This window comes from Cyanidioschyzon merolae, chromosome 20 (assembly GCF_000091205.1).
Source record: "Cyanidioschyzon merolae strain 10D DNA, chromosome 20, complete genome".
In the NCBI taxonomy this organism is placed as follows: Eukaryota; Rhodophyta; class Bangiophyceae; order Cyanidiales; family Cyanidiaceae; genus Cyanidioschyzon; species Cyanidioschyzon merolae.
The window spans coordinates 783,540-803,015 of record NC_010146.1 but is presented as its reverse complement, the minus strand read 5'-3'; the positions used below and the strand labels follow the sequence as shown (position 1 = coordinate 803,015).

Here is a 19,476-nt window from a genome sequence, read left to right as displayed (position 1 = left end):
TTGCGTGCATCTGGGTGCACTAGCCAATCAGCGCAAATCTTGCTCGCTCGTAAGCGGGTTACTGAATGAACTAGGCCATTTTCCATGCCACCTTATCATTGTGTCGGAGCAGTGATCCCCCAGTAGCACAAAAGATGCTAGCGGCAGACAAGGCGGCCAGAGCTCCACTGGAGATGCTTGCGAGCAGGGCGTCCAATACGCGGAGCGTTCCGCATAACTGAAGTTTTTCAGATGACAAAATGTTTAGATTGACCTTGGATTCCAGAATTCGGAACGGATACTGGATTTCGGGAAAGCGTTAATGATGAAGCGCCTACCTTCAAGTTCTATAACCCATACTTCCTCTCGGGTATACTGGTCGTTTCGTATGTTCTATCGTGTGCCGAGTAGCTGTTTTGAGCTCTCGCCGTAGCGCTTATCCCGCTGAAGCAGGTACTGCACGGAGACAGAACGGTTTTGCCATGCCACTGAGGGCGTCGGGTTGAGGCGTCCGTATCACTGTTGGCGGCGCAATGCGTCACACATTCATCATGCGGGAGCGTGCACTTCGTGAAAGCAGTTCTAGGACAGCCGTGCTCGTCTTGCGGACCGGTCAGGCCAAAGAGCTCCTTTTCTTTGTACCTGCAACCAATCACTATAGCATGTTTGTGGTCTGTGGTTTAAGTTCTAGCTGTCCGCTTGGGGTGCGCACTAGTAGACAGCGCTGCTGCGGGTCTCTCCGGCAAGCCAGAGCAACAGGTCGATCGGGGTCTCAGTGGACGCCTGGGCTATGGGACCGTAAGAAGGGCGCTTATGTGCCGCTGTCTCTTGGCCTCCGCGCGAAGTTAAATAATCCTGGCCAAGGAGACGCATCAGGCACTCGGTTCACTGATTTGGCAGCCAAACTGGCGGCAGAGCTCACAGGAGGCAAGGCCAGCGGCCTCTCCGAGTCTGGCGTTCCAAGCGATGAGGCCGGTTGCCTAGTTGACGGGCGGAACGGTTTACCCTGTGTTCGTCTAAAGAACGAGCAGACAAAACAAGTGGCCGATGTGTACCTGTTCGGAGCCTGCGTCACGTCGTGGAAAGCGCGCCAAGGCACTGAGGAGATGCTTTTTCTCTCAGAAGAGGCCGTTTTTGATCGATCGAAACCAATTCGCGGAGGGATTCCAATTTGTTTCCCCCAGTTTGGTAGTGATGGAGCGCTCCCGAATCACGGATTTGCACGGAATGTTGACTGGAAGCTGCGGAGTATCGATATGGTAGAAAATGGTACTGCATCGCGTTGTGTTCTGATGCTCTCTTCGGAAGAGGTGCCCTCGCACTACCGCGACTTGTTTCCTTTCAAGTTCTCTGCCGAGTATGCTGTGACGCTAAATTTGCGGGGCCTGCGCTGTGAGCTGCGCATCACGAACTTGGAAACCGATCGGCCGATGCCCTTTACAGCGGCGCTGCACAATTATCTGCGCGTCCGGGACGTGTCCAAAATTCGAGTCTTCGGATACGACAATCTGGAATATTTGGACAAGATGGATGCAAATACCATGAAACGTGAGGAATCCGTGCTTTTGAGTGGTCTTCCAGTGGAGGCCGCTGTCGATAGAGTCTACAAGAACGCTCCCGATGAGATGGCGCTCTTCGATATGGTAGCGTTGACAGTGATGAAAATAGACAAGCGCGGATTCACAGACTGCACTTTATGGAATCCTTACGGGCAACAAGGATCCGACCCTGACTGGCAAAAATTCATTTGCATCGAACCAGCAGTATTTCATGACAAGGGTGTAGAGTTGAAACCAAATGAAAGCTGGACGGGTTATCAGGAGCTCTCGGCCGAGTGAAAATTCACATGGAAGAGGAAAACGAGAAGCATGTGAAGGCTAGGGGTCCATAAGAGTCTTCAGTGGAATGTTACATGGCATATTCCGGAATCATAAAGACCAGATTCCGTGAAAGCGCCCGGGGAATATGCGGGAGAACCAAGCGAAAGCATCTGACACCATTTGGCGATCATCGAAATCATGGTGCACCATAGTATCGCCAGATTCACCAAATAAACATCATATGCAGTCCAACGATGCCTATTGTCGCCCAAGTGCGGCAACCCTATCGCACTGGCTCATTGCGCGGCGCCGCCTGTCCCAGCTGGTGACGCAATGGAGATGCCCGTCAGTGTGCCGATGATCGCTCATTTCGCTACCAGATGAGCTTTCGTGCCCGAGTAGAAAGCAAATCTTGAGGTTCGGCGCGTGCATGATGAGGCTAGAATGTTCACGCCGACAAGTCCGAGGTCACTACGTCGCAGAGTTCAAGGTGGTATCAGATCGCGTTCCGTGCAGGAAAACACTACTTTGATGACGAGACTATCATTCAGATTTAACACTAGTGGCCGCTTCCAGTTAGAGTAGCGACATTGAATCAGCACAATGATTCCGCATCACAGCTCGCCAAGCAGACAAACTGAGCCAGGTCCTTTTTCGGTGCATACGCAAATCGAACATTGAGTGCTCTATTCTGAGAGCATGACGATACCCCAGGATCCTGCAGTCCCGGAATCTCTTATTCGCACATTCCAGGAAGCGTGTCCATCATTCAAAGCACTGGACGCTGAGGAAGTGGATTGCACCCAAACAGGCAGCGTTACAGGGCATGCTGCGGCCTTTGGTGCACCCGACGAATTCCCGATCTGTCGACGGTCGTACCTCTCCGGCATGTCTCGAGAGCATGCGCTGTACCCATACCAAGGCACATGGCCTCTGCTCAGTCAAAGCTCGTTATGCGGTGTCATTCGGGAACCGGAAGACGTTCTCACGATAGAACACCAGTTCAGATATACTCTCTCGAATATCGTCCAGAGCACGGTGAGCGCCTTGCTTTGCTGGGGCTCGAGAAAAAACGTTCGGGTACCACCTTCTGCAGAGCTCTTTTACCGTTGAAACATCTATAATTCGATAGTGGAGGTACGCGTCCAGTTTCGGCATGTAGCGTGCGAGGAAGCGGCGATCAACGTGAACCGAGTTTCCGGCGAGCGGTGCGACCTGCGGTCCGACACCTACTGCCTCTAAGAACTCCAAAATCTTTAACTCGGCGCTTTCTGCTGACAGTGTCGCCTGATATACTTCGTCAATTAATCCTGAGTTCGAATGCATCGCTCGAACTTTGTCGCTCATGCCGGCGAGAGCGGCAGCCGGTGCTTGCAGGATGAAGCTCGGACCCTCTATCACAGTCGTGTTCAGGTCGCCCGACGTGACTATGCAGGCAACTTCTAGCAAGGCGTCCTTCTCAGGGTCTAGCCCTGTCATTTCGCAGTCAATCCAAACAATGGGATCAACGAGTGCCATTGTTGAACGCAACGCGAAGCCAAGCACCTGCCCTGTAGACCGTCGCGCAAAGCAGCCGTGTCCGCACAGGCGTTGCCAGCGGCTCTGCGCACAGCTAAGCCAGATCGACACTCGTGCCAGAATAGAATAGAACGGATCGACTTACCTAACTCCCGGGTAGATGCTAAAGTTTGGCTCTCTTCCCACTATCATAAATACCGGCTATTGATGAATTTTTATGCGTCTGCTTCCTATTCCTCTTTCTTACCTCCGAGTTTGAATCCGCTGGTTTCTCTGTTCCCTCATTTTCCGAAGGCAGCAGTCGAAGGATAATGATGGCAGCGTTCAAGTGCAGACTCAGCTACTTCAGGTTCTTGCCAACGCTAAGGATCGAAAGGAAAAAGTTGCCATCTACGACTCTGTGTCGTATACAGCCTTGGTGCATCCTTTACAGCAGCGACACTATGGCATGGTCAGGTGTTCCCGTATGTCCTTCAAACCTATTCCTCCGATCGCCGCCCGGTGGCGCGACAAACGCTTAGTTCGTCGCCCGGTACATGCGCTTGATGGACACAGCGGCTACCATGATGCTCTCCTCTGTTTAAGCGCCCAGTGCCGCAGCCCACGATCACGGGCTCTTTCGGGGCCACGCACTCGGCGCGTACGCTGTCCGCTACACACGCAAGCACACGTTGCTCCATTCGATAGAGATTCTCTGGAACGCGCTGCTGTCGATCATGGAGCAATGCTCGGAAGCGGAAATCCACGCTGCATATCAAGTCGAGAAACGTCGTTCTGTCCAGGCTTGGCTCCGGCAGAGCTCTGACGCAGTTGCCACCGAGAGCGATCGCTGCGGTGACGCAAGCCCCAGTACGAGACACGTTTCCACGCAAACGGAAGAGATGGAAGCCTCTGGCTGCATGCCCGGCAGGATGCATCAAGCTGATGTGGAATGCGGTCTCACCGTGGGCCACACTGAGAATAGGATTTGCGTTTCGAACGGCTCGAGTATTTGAAGCGACAGTCTCAGTGACCTTGGGGCATGAGCTTGTGAACCAGTGGTTCAGAGACGACGTCGGGTATTTCTCCTGCTCAATACGACGCTGGCGATTGCTGGGCGCTCGAGCTGCCTTGAAACCGGAGATCGAAACGTGAAAAAAGCGTGATTGTAGCATGCTACGCGGTACGAAAGAGGAAGAGTAGAGGATTGTACGTATGCATTGGATGATGATTTCAGTTATTTAACGAACCCTTCCTCTAAAGCGCGGATCGAATCATCTTGACTGCAGTGCCGCAACAGAGCGCAGCGGCAAAGAATCAGAGCAGCCACCTGAAGAAGTCGACCGAGAAACCTAAATCGACGTATGAATCCTCAAGCACTCATTGCTGAACTTTGAATGCCCAGGCTGTACATCTAAAAATTTCGGAAAAATTGAAATGCATGATTAGAACCAGCAGTTCACTATTCCATTTTCATCCGGCACGGTCCTAGAAGGACACCGGCTATTGCGCTCAGCCATTCACCTTGGTCTTTAGCACCAAGTTGTTTAAACCATTATACACAACTCCGTTGCACCGCGAGGTCATCAGAGTCCAATGTCCACAGTCAAAGATTCTCGAACGATAGTACTCTTTGACGTGGATGGAACGCTCACGAAACCGCGGAACCGAGTAACGACGAAAGTGCTCGCAGTGCTCCGAGCGCTGTTGCAGGTGGTTGCGGTAGGTTTCATTGGCGGCTCTCGAATAGGGCTGATCGAAGAGCAGTTGGGCGCTGAAATTCTTAAAGAAGTGGACTATGTTTTTGCAGAAAACGGGCTGAAAACGTTCCAACACGGAGAGCTGTTAGCGTCGACGTCGCTGCTTGAGGCCGTGGGCGAGGCGAAGCTGCAAGAGTTTATCAACTTTTGCCTGCACTATATAGCTGACTTGAAGATTCCACAGAAAAGAGGCACGTTTATCGAGTTTCGTACCGGGATGCTTAATATAAGCCCGATTGGACGGAACTGTTCTCAGGCGGAACGAGACGAGTTCGAGGCCTACGACAAAGAACACCACATACGAGAGCAGATGATCGAGCATCTTCGGGAGCGTTTCAAGCACTTGAATTTCGTATACTCGATAGGTGGCCAGATATCATTTGATGTGATGCCACAGGGATGGACCAAAGAGTACGCGCTGCGGTTCCTACCTGAAAAGGAATATTCTCGGATTGTTTTCATCGGTGACAAGTGCTTTGAGGGGGGCAACGACTGGGAAATATTCTCGCATCCAAGAGTTGAGGGGTACGCTGTTCAGAATCCAGGGGAAACCATCGTAGTGTTGCGGAAGCTCTTTCCGCAGATAGAGACTCTGTTGGATCCGGCGGTGCTGGCTGCGTGATCGTCGCCTCTGGCTCCGCTTTGTGTTTCGATATGATTTTGTCGCGTAACTCGCTGAGCAATGTAGCAGGCTTCCATATCAGCAGTGCTCGAGGCGAATCAGCGGCATTGGCGCACATAGGGCAACGTCGTAGCGGAGGTGCGAGTCCGCAATGTACCATAGCAACTGGCGTTGCTCGTGGTATTCCGATGCTCTGCACTTCCGCCGTGATCTACGACTTGTTGTCTGCCAAGAGCTGTTGGCATGTGACGGGCATCCGCCATATTCCTTGAGGGTGTTCGTCAAAGCGAACGAATAAGTGATGAGATCTGTCCGAACAAGGAGGCATCTGTTCTTTGATGCTTCACGAGATGGTGCATCGATGCGGAAGTGCCATGCCGTCGGCGCTACCCAGCTGGAATCCCGAAACGCAACATCGCTGTACTCGATCGTTGGAAGGCATCGAATACTCGCATCGGACCGGCCGTGTACGCTCATGTCAGAAAGAAAAGTAACCGGACCACAAACACTGATACACAATCTAAGGTTTGGGCCTCTTCCCATTATCAATTACATCACACTTTGCGGGTTGTTCTGCGGCTGCTTCCTTTTCCTCTCGTTTATCTCCGGGTGTAAATTCGCCACTCTTCTCAGTTCCTCCAATGCCGTTGTCAGTATTCGGAGGAGGATGAAGGCAGCACTCAAGTCCCGATTTCCCTGTTTCCGGCTGTTGCAAATGCGTTTCGTGTAAAGGCAAAAGTTGCGATCTACGACTCTTTCTCGTATACAGCCTTGGTGCATCCTTTACAGCAGCGACACTATGGCATGGTCAGGTGTTCCCGTATGTCCTTCAAACCTATTCCTCCGATCGCCGCCCGGTGGCGCGACAAACGCTTAGTTCGTCGCCCGGTACATGCGCTTGATGGACACAGCGGCTACCATGATGCTCTCCTCTGTTTAAGCGCCCAGTGCCGCAGCCCACGATCACGGGCTCTTTCGGGGCCACGCACTCGGCGCGTACGCTGTCCGCTACACACGCAAGCACACGTTGCTCCATTCGATAGAGAGTTTCTGGAACGCGCTGCTGTCCATCATAGAGCAATGCTCGGAAGCGGAAATCCACGCTGCATATCAAGTCGAGAAACGTCGTTCTGTCCAGGCTTGGCTCTGGCAGAGCTCTGACGCAGTTGCCACCGAGAGCGATCGCTGCGGTGACGCAAGCCCCAGTACGAGACACGTTTCCACGCAAACGGAAGAGATGGAAGCCTCTGGCTGCATGCCCGGCAGGATGCATCAAGCTGATGTGGAATGCGGTCTCACCGTGGGCCACACTGAGAATAGGATTTGCGTTTCGAACGGCTCGAGTATTTGAAGCGACAGTCTCAGTGACCTTGGGGCATGAGCTTGTGAACCAGTGGTTCAGAGACGACGTCGGGTATTTCTCCTGCTCAATACGACGCTGGCGATTGCTGGGCGCTCGAGCTGCCTTGAAACCGGAGATCGAAACGTGGAAAAAGCGTGATTGTAGCATGCTACGCGGTACGAAAGAGGAAGAGTAGAGGATTGTACGTATGCATTGGATGATGATTTTGGTTCCTTAACGAATCCTCTCAATGAGGTCGCAAATCATCCAGATTCCGACGACCGAACGAATTCCAGCCGCAAAGCGTCGAAGGCGCCATATCTCAAAGAGACGAGAAAGAATCCTAAAAAATCTTTTTCACCCGTAAGCCCATATTGATGCAACATGAATTCGTCGCTGTCCATTTTATGAAACGTTCGGAAAATATCTCAATTCAGGAACAGCGCTATCAATTCACGGGTGGATTTTATGCTTGCACGATGATTGCGAGTTGACCGCGCTTCAGTATTAATCAAGGGCCAGCAAACGAGAGCCGGCGCGCCTCAAGTCAAGCTCGGCCGTCGTGGACAACGCCCCGTGCTAGCGACTCATGGCAAACCGATATCCTGCAAAGGCTTTACATGGAAGATACACGACTGACACAAAAAACTGCCTCAATTGCCGTTCGCTGTGTTGCAAAATGATATTGCCGATGTTGTGGAAGAGCGGCGCTACGCGATTTATCACACCTCGTCTCGATAGTCTCTCTCGTGGAGTTCTATGCCCGCTCTGTGCCTGCAGCGTTCAAGCGTTCTCCGTGAAACCCTCCAAAACTTCGATACAGATCCAAGTCTATGAGCTAGCTGCTGGGATATGCAGCAAAAAGCCTTTGGAGATTGAACGCCCGTCCATCGAATAGTCTTCCAACTCAACTCTGTTCCGTCGCCCCGCTGCATGGCATCACATGCTTTTTCGCAGTCTCCAGCAGGAGATCGAAATCACAAAGCAGTATATCGTATAGATCGTAGAGCACTTGCCTATTGGATATTTGCTCTTTACTGGACAATGGAAGGAGGACTGCATTCCTGCTTCAGGTCCGTCATACCATAGTAATCAGATACTCGAGGAACACCGACAAGAAGAAGGCTATGCGTTCCGCGCCAGAAACCGATATTCTCAAAGCGCGATTGAGGTCAATGATAGAAAACGAACCGTTGATGAGCTTATGGAAAGCTGAAGCGAGTATAGAAGCCATCATGGGCGTCTCTGTTATTCAACCGCTTGTCCGTGTGGACCTGTAAACTCTAGGAGCCTGGCACAAAAGCGTCCTAGTTCAATCACGGCTATCTTCCACCGAAATTACGACTGGAGAATTCCTGGAATGTCACGATCGATATGAAGCAAAGTGACGTCAGTTTGTTTTGCCAGTCAGTGAGACTTCGTCCGAGCGATACGGTCGGGGCGTATATGGGTACTCGCGGAGCAGGGGGTCCGTTGTATGTACGATCGAACTCGAAAAGAGCTAAGGCATCATCATCGGCTCCAGCTGCAGTGGATATATTTGACGGCCTCAGTTTCGCTCGTAGGGAAGGCTCATACAACAACACCCACTTTGCCGAATCATTGAAGACCCTTCTCCCCACGTCTGGAGACGTCTTTCCAGACGACAACGCGCCATTTCACCATTTTTATTGCGTGCAAGCTTTTGCCGATGCTATTGGGAGGTAGAGTTGCTTTCCATTGCTCCATACTCTCCGTGGTTCAACGTCACCGAAGGAGCGTTCTGTATCCTGAAACGTAATGATCGCGCCACTGGGCGACTCACAGAAGCTTTCGGCACGCGACCAGGACGGTGTCTATTCCGCCTTTGTGCCGCAAGCGTGTCCCCCTCAGGGAAGGTCCACACCAAAGGGCACTAGGAAGTGGGTTCATTTTAGAAACAAATACGGGATGAGCTGTGGTTTACACTTCAGAGGTTTGGGATAGAAGAGAAGGCAGCGGAGCGCTTCGACGATAGAAAAGCACGGAGAGCTGACAGAACAGCAAATGGCACCGAGGGCACGTATTCGAGGACACCATGCATTGGCAAGTAGAACCAGCGGCAAGACAAGCTTGGAGTTCGAAAACCGAGACTTCAACATTTCCATCAAAATCAGGAGATGTAGGGTGCTGAAGACGAGACTCGAGGAGTCGACGCGATCTAACTTCGTGGTACAGCCTCACAAGCTCCAAGTGCGCAGTGAGAAATTGAAACCGATAGCAGGCCAACCGTGAAAAAGGCTGGGAAGCGCCTGTGAATGTTCATATATTGACCCTCCATGGTCGTGGGGCATTGTTTGTTTCACCGACGATATCGACGTGTGGATCGTATGCGCGTCGCTGAGACACCTCGGTATCTTCTCTGCCGGTTCCAATGGAACCACATCCATGGTTGCGATCTCATGCGACTTCTTTTACACAAACTCTAAAACGGTCGACATGACGTTGCCTCCGGTTATGTGGCGGCATGCCGAATACGGAAAGAAGCAGATGGATTCCAGCGCGAAACTCCTGAAAAGATCCAACTTGTTATTGCAGACAAAGCATGGGTAAGCAGTCCGCCTCTTTAACTTCAGCGAAAGTATACAGAAACCATGCCATTCAACCGCCGAAAAGTACTAGGCTAAAGCTGGAGATATTTCCAGGTTCACGGCGAGCGGGTCGCTCCAGTTGAACCTGGTTACAAAAGTGCTCGCTTCTCCAGTGTAAGCAGCATATGGAAGCTCTGACCAGAAAAGCGAGCAACAGTCGTTTTAGAAAAAATCATGTACATTGGCCCTGCACACGAAACAAATAGGGAACCGAATACCTTGACAGTCCGCATCAAGGCCCACTAAAGAACGCCTCATGAACTGCGTATTTGCGTACAGCTTTTTGAGCGCTTCGCTCGAGCGCAGGCGGCGACCCCTCGAGCTGCGCTCTCGTTGAGAATCTCGGCTCGCGCATCGTCCATGGATTTCCGGGTGTTATATGCTTGTGTCTAACGCAATGTACGTTCTGGTGCCGTGTTCACTCAAAGCTGCGCAAGCTACTCTCCGGAATCGAAAAAAGAATAGTACGTTTGTGCGGGCGAAGCCCGAGCAGACCAGGATTCTCGGATACGCTCGTCGTTCACCGCGTGCTCGCCAGCGCGTGCAGCTGGCCTTGACTGCGCCACCCTCGGTCGCGTTGGCTCGCGACGTGTCCGATCTAGTCGGGAATACACCGATTGTGGAGCTCAAGAAAATTCCGGAAGAGGAGGGGGTCCAAGCGCATATACTATGTAAGCTGGAGTCCATGGAGCCCTGCTCGTCCGTAAAAGATCGGATCGGCAAGTACATGATCGTCGAGGCTGAAAAGCGGGGCGACATCCAGCCCGGAAAAACGGTGCTCATCGAACCAACATCAGGCAATACGGGAATTGCCCTGGCATATCTCGCTGCAGCTCGTGGTTACCGTCTGATTCTGACGATGCCAGACTCTATGTCCATAGAGCGGCGAATGGTGCTGCGCGCTTTCGGCGCCGAAGTGGTACTCACGCCAGCCGCCAAAGGAATGAAAGGAGCTGTTGCCAAAGCCGAGCAGTTGTTTCACACCACTCCAAATGCGTACATGCTTCAACAATTCAATAATCCGGATAACCCGAAGGCGCACTACGAGACAACTGGGCCTGAGATATGGGCCGCAACCGGTGGCAAGGTGGATGCTTTTGTCGCTGGAGTCGGGACCGGTGGCACGGTTACTGGTGCTGGCCGTTACCTGCGCGAGCAAAACCCGCATGTCTATATCATGGCGGTAGAGCCGGCGGAGTCACCGGTGCTCAGTGGCGGCCGACCGGGCCCGCACAAAATACAAGGCATTGGAGCTGGTTTCGTTCCAGGAATTTTGGACACCAAGATATACAACGAGGTGAAACAGGTTACGAGCATGGATTCAATTGAAATGGCACGACGTCTCGCAGTTGAAGAAGGTCTTCTGTGTGGTATCTCCAGTGGGGCTGCTGTGGTTGCGGCGCTCGAGCTTGGTCGGCGACCCGAGATGAAAGGCAAGAATATCGTCGTCATCATTCCATCGTTCGGTGAACGCTACTTGACCTCGGCGCTCTTCGACAAGCAACGTGAGGAGGCGTACAACATGGTGGCCGTCGAGGTTGAAACCTAAATGAACAAAGGTCGTATCGCTTGGTCTCGCAGTTTCCAAGTAGGAAAAGCAATAAAATCGCCATCGGGTGTATCTTGAAGGCTTCTCCACAGTGATACGCCCGAACCAACGCGCAGTCCAGATGATGGTCTATGGCCGCGTCAACGACGAGTACATAGATTTTCATCGTGAGAAAGCGAATGGCACGTGCATGGACGGGTGTGTCAAAGCCAACGCTGGTACGCTCAAAACGAGGCCACTTGTCGACCAAGTCGCTATCCGCTGGCTCGTTCTGCGAGCTGAAACCAGCAACGGATCGCTCTGGCGAATTGGTTTGCGAGCAAAACTTCAAACGACTTGTCGGGCGGGAGTCGTTTCGGACGATCGGCAAGCCCGAAGCCGCTTCCAACGGCTGGAAGACGCACCGGCAACGTTTGCGTCGAGACTCACCGTGACGTAACAGATGCAAGGAAGTACTAAAAAAATTATGGCAACCCTTGACAAGTGAGTTTCGTGCAGCGGAAGTCGGAGCATGCTCGAAGCCCGCCCAAATGCCGCTGCACGATGCAGAACGCAGCAACGCGCCCAAAGCGCAGCGCTGCAGCGCTTCTCCCAATAGCCGGCGAATGCCACATCCGGGAACAGGTCCTGTCCATGGATTCCGTAACACCATTGGAAGCAGGTTCCATACGACTAATAAGGTAGAAGAAATGTGCTTCGGGTGCTTGCGCTCAGGTCCTGCACGGCGTGCATCTCTGTGTAGACCACCAGCACCGGAACGACTCAGCAGCTCTACAAGGCATCTTCGCGACCTGCACAATCCCTAGTCCTTGGTCTAGCTCCGATGTACATAGCGTCCATATCACTACCCCATGCATCAAAGATTGCATCCTGGATTCATTCAAATTTTTTGGGCGCTTAATCGTTCACAGCCACAAGGGATGCCCAGTTGCGCGTTGGATATCGGCATCCGGGAGATCGTCTGTCGTTCCGCAGCATCGCTTCAAGGGGCTCACCAGCCAACAGGCATGCTTCCCCCCAGAGATATTCGTCACTCGATCCCCCGGATATCAAATACCAGGCGAGCGCGCCTGCTCCAACGCCATCAACGCATACAGACCCTTTTGAGTCAAGAAGATGTCAGTCAGAGCTGCCACATATCGCCAGTAGAACGGAAAACGTCCCACGATCACGGAGGGTAAACACTTTTCCACTTACAAACGACTCCCAGCCTTTTCTGACTGGTCGCCTGCGATCGGATTCGATTGATCCGGGCACACTTCGAGCCTGAGAAGCTGCGCCCCAGAGCTGGATTACATCAGCTGTGCGAGTCTCGTCTTCAGCACCACTCCTCGTCTGATATGGATGGCGGCATTCAAGTCTCGGTTCACGAATTCCATGCGTTTGTTGCCTCTGGTGGAACGCACCATTGCAAGTATTGCTCGGACTCATGTCCCCAGTGCCACTAGCGTCTCATTATCGTTCAGTCGGGCAAACGCATTTTTTCTCGCCTATCTCCCGTTTCTTCTTCGCTTGCTCTTCTTCGCTCGATGATCAGCGAGAAGACGTTTTTTCCGTTTCTTCTCCGGTACTCGGCGACACCGAGCCTCCAGGATCCTCGAATTGCATGTCCATACCTTTCCCTTGGATTTTTTATTGCTTCAAGTGGACGCACTTTGACCGTATCTGCTAAAAGTTGCGAAAAAGCATACAATGAGATGCACCTGAATGTGGCACATCATTGACGTGAATCACCAGCATGCTTCAACGATCGAGCGCGATCCGGTGCGAGATTGCGCGGGATGGCACATTTTCTGCAACGGAGGCGCTTTTTCGGCCAGCAATATCCTATCGAAAGCACTGCGACAGGCAGGCAGGCAGGCAGGCAGGCAAGCAGGCAGGCAAGCAGGCAGGCAGGCAGGCAGGCAGGCAGGCACAAGTGTACTGGGTTCCGTTGACGACGACGACGACGCGAGTACTTCGGAACGCCACAGGACCTCGGGTACCAAGTTTAGCGCGCGTGGTCGACCACCGGCTACCAGTGGGAATATATCCACGAACGTCACTTGGGAAAGTTTGGCTTCGGCACATTAGCATACCCGTTTTACTGGCTGAACGGGTTGTTGAGACTTTTGCACACTGCGCAGTTTGGTCGACCACTGCACTCAAGAGCCTTTGCTGGGTTACCAGTTGCGCTATGTAAACGGCAGCTGGTAGTAGGCCGTGTGAGTTCCTCGTTCTGCGGGCAGAAAATGCCGGGCAACGATTGCAGGCGTGTGCGGCGGGAGCTCTCGCGACTTCGCGACACACCAGAGTGGCATATAGAAACAGTTCGCCAGTTTTTAACAGTGCTCTCGGATACGGCACAGCTTGTGGTCGGCGGGGATAGGAGCTTACTAGCTGCTTTCGTCAGCTCTTGCGGTTTCGCGTTGCTTGATCGCTGCTTTTCTGCTCTTATTGGACACGCGGGGGACGGCATTCCTCCAAACCTTACCCACGAACGCCGACCACTTGGAGGTACCCAGTCTCGTATCCATGAAAGGCTCCTGGCGCCGGCTTTGAGCCACGCGCACACGATTCTCAACTGGTGCCAATCGGATACGTTGCATCAGGTGGGTCGCAGTGCCCTGCTCCAACAGTTCTGCAGGATATTCGCCGCTGCCGCTGACGCAAACTGCGTCGAGAGCAGCGCCCTCTGTCTCGGCACGATTGCCGCATGTGATCGAGAGTTTGCGTTGCTCATCGTCGCAACGAGTGGTATTGTTCAGCGTTTGGATCGCATCCTTCAGGAAACTCCGTCAAAAGAGTTCCTGGTCAAGCCAACGGCAGCGCATCGAAATGCATCGGGCACGGACGCGCCAACACCGAAACTGAAGTTGCTCGGTGCACATCGTGTAACTGCTGCTTGTCGACGGCTGGTAGCAGCACTTGGCCTCGAGCGTCGCTACGGTGATCATGGACGAGCGGCGCGCGAGCGCATCTTCGGCAGGCTCCCGAACTTGTTCCGACGACCTCGCCCGCACGGTATCCGGATACTCACGCTGGACGGCGGCGGCGCCCGAGCTCTTGTCTCGATTGAAATCCTCAAAGAGCTGGAACGACGCACCGGACAACCTATCCACCAGCTATTCGACCTCGTTGCTGGTACCTCAGCCGGCGGTATCTTGGCCGTGGCCCTCTGCATCGCTCGCAAATCCCTCGCAGAGTGCGAACTTCTCTACAGGGAGTTTTGTGGCAAGGTTTTCAGCACGCCCACCAGTCGAGCTGTTCGCTGGTTGGGCATGGGTCGCCTCCTTTTCAGTCGTGGCTACTACGACAGCGCGGCGCTCGAGCGCTTCTTTCGAGCGTTCGCCGGTGAAATGAACCTCATTGATTCGCGGGCAGTAGCGCATATCGCTGACGATCCGCCGTGCGTATTCTGTGTCTCGACGATTGTAAGTGAGAATCCCGCGGCCCCGTTTCTTCATACAAATTACGCCCCGCCACCCGAATCGAAGCCGAGGTATCGATATGCAGCCCACCATCGCGTGTACGAGGCCTTGCGCGCGACATCAGCAGCACCGACCTACTTCGACGCTTTCCGCTGCGGCAGCGAAACGTTCTGTGACGGAGCAATCCTGGTGAACAACCCGACGGCTATTGCGTGCCACGAGGCCAAGCTGCTCTGGCCAGACCTACCGATTGATGTGTTGGTAAGTGTTGGAACCGGGCGTTGCGATCCGCGTCTCGTGAGCGAGCCAAACCAGCGAGTAGCCACTGCCGGCTCCAGTGGTGATAGCATCTTTGAGTTGGCGCGCACCCTGTTGAGCAGCGCGACCGATACCGAGGCTGTGCACCACGCGATCCTGGATCTGACGCATGGACGCGATATGTATTTCCGTCTGAACCCCGATGTAGCGCCGCTGAGTATGGACGAGTCCCGGATAGAAAAGCTAGAGGAACTCGTACAAGTTACCCGAAAGTATATTGAGCAGAACACGAAACAATTCAGCCATATTGCCGAGAAACTTTCCGCGGGAGCGGCCCGCAAAGAGCATTTGCGCGCGGCGCTCTGAGTGCCTTTGCCGCCACACCGAACGACTCGGTGTACAAGTCTGCGTGGCAGACGCCAGGAGCCGAGCGAACCGCGAGCTGTCGCTATGTAAGTACATATATAAATGCGAGCGGGTCAACACGGCGGGGGGCATGACGTACGCGTGCCCGAGTCGAATCGCCGATCGATCGAGCCGCGCGTTCAGCACAGCAGTTGTCGTTCAACAACGTCTGCCGTATTGCCTAGTCTAGATGCGGAGATATCACGCAGGTCTTGTCTCGTGGGAATGCTCTCGTCGGGCTCGACACGCTGTGCCGACTTCGACGACGCGGTTTCGGATGCCTTTCGGAAACACAGCACATTGTCCGGGCAGGGCGACGTCGATATTTCGCTGCGATCAGTTGATGATCTGTTCGAGGAAGTCGAGATTCTGGAGCGCCTGCTCGTCGGCGATTTGCTGCTGTCGCAGTGCGATGCAAGCTCGTGTCAGTGTTTCGAAGGGCTCCAGCTGCGCGTCTGGAGCGGCGTCCGCCCTGAGCTTGTCGTTGTCTGCGGCATTGGGGTGATCCGGATCGATACCTCGGTGATGGAGCCATAAGCGTAGCGCTCGCGTAATGTGACCCATTCTTGCCCAAATAAAGAGCGTCAAGTTGTAAACCACGGCAGTATGATAACGAGACTTTTTGGCGGCCGTCTCCAGCAGACCCAGGATCGACTGACTGCATGCGGTGCCGCTGGTGAGTGCAATCAAGGCCTCCGCATTCGTAATCATCCCTACAAGGTATTCATGCATACCCTGCGTCGCAGCTGGCAACGATGCGGCACCGGCAGCCAGATGCATTCGCGCTTCAGTGAGGCAGGCGCGTATCGTCTCAGGCGCTTCACCACCGTGAATAGCGCACTCTGCCTGGAGAATGGCGTGGCGTGTTCGCAAGTGCATGTGCACCGCTGGATCCCAATCGATTTCCCCGTATTGTGACCAGAACTTGCGAAGAACTTTCAAAGCTTGCTCTCGAAATCCCAGATGCAACAGCGCTTCGCTGTAGCTAAGCAGCATCTGTGCGTGAGCGGTCTGCAGTGTACGCCGCCAGTCATCCACCAGTCCCCGTAGGAAGCTGATACTCGTGTCGGCCCATAAATTCCATCCACAGCGGCGTCGAAATTCGTGATAAACCGACCAACAATCATCCCATCGACGAACACACGCTAGGGCAGTCGCTAATGCAGATGCACAGAGCAGAGCACGTGCCTCGGAGGGCGCTGTTTTCCATGCCCAGACCACGCCACGATCTCCTTGGGTAAATCCCAGCTTTGTCATTATCAAGCTCGAGGGTGCTCGAGCTTCCGTGCATGTCGTTTGGACGAATTCATGTCGATTAGTGGGCAGCCTCTCGTTCGCGCTCTCATCGAGGGGTTTGCTCGACGCGCGCACCTCGTCGAGACCCCGTGATCGCACCTCGGGGTCATCTGGAGACGTCACTGATATTTCTCGCCTCGCATGTCGATCGCTAGCCAGTGACGCGTTCACGTGACCCACAGTTGACAGCATTTTCTCGTTGAGGGCTCTCAGTAGACGAATGGCAGCATTCCAGTCACCTCGCTGCATCAATGCCTTTGACTGGTAGAGCACGTGGGCATCACCTCGCGGTGCACCGTTCCTGGGTGTGTACCCTGTCCTCGCGCAGTGCGATCGAGTGTCGACACGTTCTGCGAGCCGCAGCGCGTCCTCGTGGCGGTAACCAGACCCGTATGTCTCAATTGTGGAAGCGGCTACACGCCGATCACCAAGCAAGAATGCGCCTATCATTTTCAAGTATGCCGCCTGAGGAGATCCCGAGAGTTTCTTGAAGTGCTCTGCGGAGCGGCAACCTCTGCGCCACTCTAGCAACGTCTGGAGGATTTGGACTTTCCCAAGTTTGGCTGAGAGCTGCTCGTCAGATAGGGGTGTTGCCTTCTGCAGCAGACTCACCAGTGGCGCTACATTGCATTCCCAGTACATCTCCGCAGATACTAGATCCTCGCTGTTTCCAGAACACATCCATAAAGATACCAACAAAAGTGCTGGCTCCAGGGCAAGGGCGGCATCTGCAGTGGACCAACCAAGGTCCGCCGGCAAAGTTGTTGAAAACATCATGTCGGCGTCGTCACCAAAACGAGTATGCGGCTGCTCTATCTCGATGGTCGGTGTCGGTTCTAGCATTCCGACCAGACGGAGCTCTGCAGCGCTTCTCGCACAACGAAAGGACGTCTGCGCTTCGAGGCGACTTTCGAACACGTCCCCGTTGAACAGCCTTAAAAGTGCTCGGTTAAAGTGGATGATTGAGGTTTGTCGCCAAAGCGTTACCAGCAAGCGACGCCTCTCTTCTGCGGGAAGCTGCTCTGCTGCCTTACGAAAAGCGTGCAACTTTTGCAAACAGGTGTGCAAGGTGCTATTGAGCTCGCGAAGCCTACGCTCATGCGCAAGCACGACCCCTGGTGTCCTTGTGGTGCCCCGATCGAAGAGCTCTTCAAGCGCGGCTGCTCCCCTGTTATGGTCCAGCACAGCCTCTTGCCACCACGCCCCGTTCATCATCTGTCCAACCAGAGTTTCCGGAAAAGTACGGAGAGCGGTGCTTTTTCGCAAGGGAATCTGCGCCGAAAGTCTCCGTCCCCGAGATACAACCGTATGCCCAGTTGGCGTTGTATCGTATTTTTTTCATCGACAAAACGTTTACTTAGGCCAGCGTTCTCCGATTATGTACATTTTTCTTCTTACTTTTCTTGTGTTTTTTCAGTGCACTGTAAAGTATCCATCAAACGCCCTGCCTCCAAGCTCCATTACCCAGACTTTATTCTCGGATATTCTGGTCGTTTCACACGTCATATTTTGTGTGCCTACTACCTGCCTTTCCGTGTCCGCCTTTGCACCTTAAATGCTGGAGCAGATAGTTCATGGAGCTGGAACAGCTTTTCTATACCACAGAGGGCGTCGGCTCGAGGTGTGCTTCACCCGACGTAGAATCGGATCTCGTCGTCAGTTTGTGCTTGGACAGTCTGCGGATGCAAGCTTGCCTTCGCTGCACGACACGCTGGAGAAACTTGGCTGTTAGGATACATTCTGGGAGCCGCCTCTCTCCTTCGTGATCATGCATGGAATGCGTTGTTGTCGGTTGGCAATGCGGGTTTGTGCTTGACACCCACCACAGTGGGTAAGCGCAGAAAGCGCAATGTGCCAGTGTGCGTATCCGATTCGCTGGACCTTCCGACTAGAAGGTCGATTTAGATGCACCCTCCACGGGGTATGTGAGCGCACAAGCCACCATTGCCTCCTGCATTCCAGTCGTTCATTGCGTATCTGCCGCAGCGCTAGCATAGAATCAAAAGTACATTAGTCAAGGTCGATTCAAATGCGACCTTTATCTTGCCGGACGCGTGAAGCCACCCTAAACCATTGGGAACAGTCTACAAACCACCCTTTCAGCGGTTTCGTATCCGCTCCCCAAACACATAGGCGGGCAAGTCGCTTATGTCAGCTTCGACGGCGAACATGCTGTCAGCCGTCTTCCAAAGTATCCGCCGAGATTGTTTCCAAAGTTGAGGTAGAAACCAAGATAGACCATAAAACTGAGCCCGAATTCAAGGATGGATCCAGGATTTGCGCCCGAACCTGCAGCCTTGTTTCGAGAGCAGCGGATAACTACTTCGAATTCTCGTCATCATTCTCTGCTACTGCCTCTGCCCCTCCGTTCGTTGCGGTCAAGGTCCCTGGAGTGGGCTTCCTTCCTCGTCGCCCAAACATTCGTGTTAACCCACTTTCAGAGCTTCTCCGGAAAAATTGGACCACTTAGGCGGGCGTGGTGTGTGGGGCTTTTAAGATAGTTGATCTTTGATAAAAAGTTTGTGACTAGTTTGCATCCCGCTCGGTGAGCGCACCAAGGAGATCAGGCAGTCAACTGACGCGACGCGCATGTCGCCGTTGAAGGGAAACGCGATCGTAATCAGTAGCGTTTTGTTCTAACGTAAGACTTGTATTTGCATTGGAATCGTAACAAAATATATTGTTTCATCTCAGTCGTGTTTCAAACCTCAAGTAAAAACACTCGAGTGTTTATTCGCAGAATATAACAGAAGCGTTCAAAGAGTGTTCTTTTTCAAAAAAAAACTAAAAAAAGGAAAGTTATGAAAAAGCAAGTCCACGATCTTGGAGGCTCAGGGTCTCCAGCTGCCATAAAAATAAACAAAGAACAGTGCCGAGTCCAGAAGAAATGGAAGAGGAGAAGAACCGAAAGGGGGATGCCCTAAGTCGA

General features: G+C 53.3%; 6 protein-coding genes across 6 annotated transcripts, besides 1 other annotated feature; 4 read left to right on the top strand and 2 right to left on the bottom strand.

The window, feature by feature from the left end:
• Positions 1 to 530: 530 nt before the first annotated feature.
• Positions 531 to 1,817, top strand: CYME_CMT316C (apospory-associated protein C; the record flags this gene model as incomplete). The annotated part of the gene is made up of 1 exon (XM_005539260.1): positions 531 to 1,817. One exon carries the CDS (start codon positions 531 to 533, stop codon positions 1,815 to 1,817), a length of 1,287 nt encoding a protein of 428 aa, XP_005539317.1.
• A 933-nt stretch (positions 1,818 to 2,750) lies between these two features.
• CYME_CMT315C (probable oligoribonuclease, mitochondrial precursor) lies at positions 2,751 to 3,317 on the bottom strand (the record flags this gene model as incomplete). The annotated part of the gene is made up of 1 exon (XM_005539259.1): positions 2,751 to 3,317. The coding sequence occupies one exon, from the start codon at positions 3,315 to 3,317 to the stop codon at positions 2,751 to 2,753; it is 567 nt and encodes a 188-aa protein (XP_005539316.1).
• A 1,575-nt stretch (positions 3,318 to 4,892) lies between these two features.
• On the top strand, positions 4,893 to 5,678 carry CYME_CMT314C (phosphomannomutase; the record flags this gene model as incomplete). The annotated part of the gene is made up of 1 exon (XM_005539258.1): positions 4,893 to 5,678. The coding sequence occupies one exon, from the start codon at positions 4,893 to 4,895 to the stop codon at positions 5,676 to 5,678; it is 786 nt and encodes a 261-aa protein (XP_005539315.1).
• A 4,330-nt stretch (positions 5,679 to 10,008) lies between these two features.
• CYME_CMT313C (O-acetylserine (thiol)-lyase 1) lies at positions 10,009 to 11,178 on the top strand (the record flags this gene model as incomplete). The annotated part of the gene is made up of 1 exon (XM_005539257.1): positions 10,009 to 11,178. One exon carries the CDS (start codon positions 10,009 to 10,011, stop codon positions 11,176 to 11,178), a length of 1,170 nt encoding a protein of 389 aa, XP_005539314.1.
• A 2,231-nt stretch (positions 11,179 to 13,409) lies between these two features.
• Positions 13,410 to 15,212, top strand: CYME_CMT312C (membrane-associated calcium-independent phospholipase A2; the record flags this gene model as incomplete). The annotated part of the gene is made up of 1 exon (XM_005539256.1): positions 13,410 to 15,212. One exon carries the CDS (start codon positions 13,410 to 13,412, stop codon positions 15,210 to 15,212), a length of 1,803 nt encoding a protein of 600 aa, XP_005539313.1.
• Positions 15,213 to 15,587: 375 nt separating this feature from the next.
• On the bottom strand, positions 15,588 to 17,762 carry CYME_CMT311C (hypothetical protein; the record flags this gene model as incomplete). The annotated part of the gene is made up of 1 exon (XM_005539255.1): positions 15,588 to 17,762. One exon carries the CDS (start codon positions 17,760 to 17,762, stop codon positions 15,588 to 15,590), a length of 2,175 nt encoding a protein of 724 aa, XP_005539312.1.
• A 737-nt stretch (positions 17,763 to 18,499) lies between these two features.
• Positions 18,500 to 19,476: part of a sequence feature (repetitive element) that runs on past the window's edge.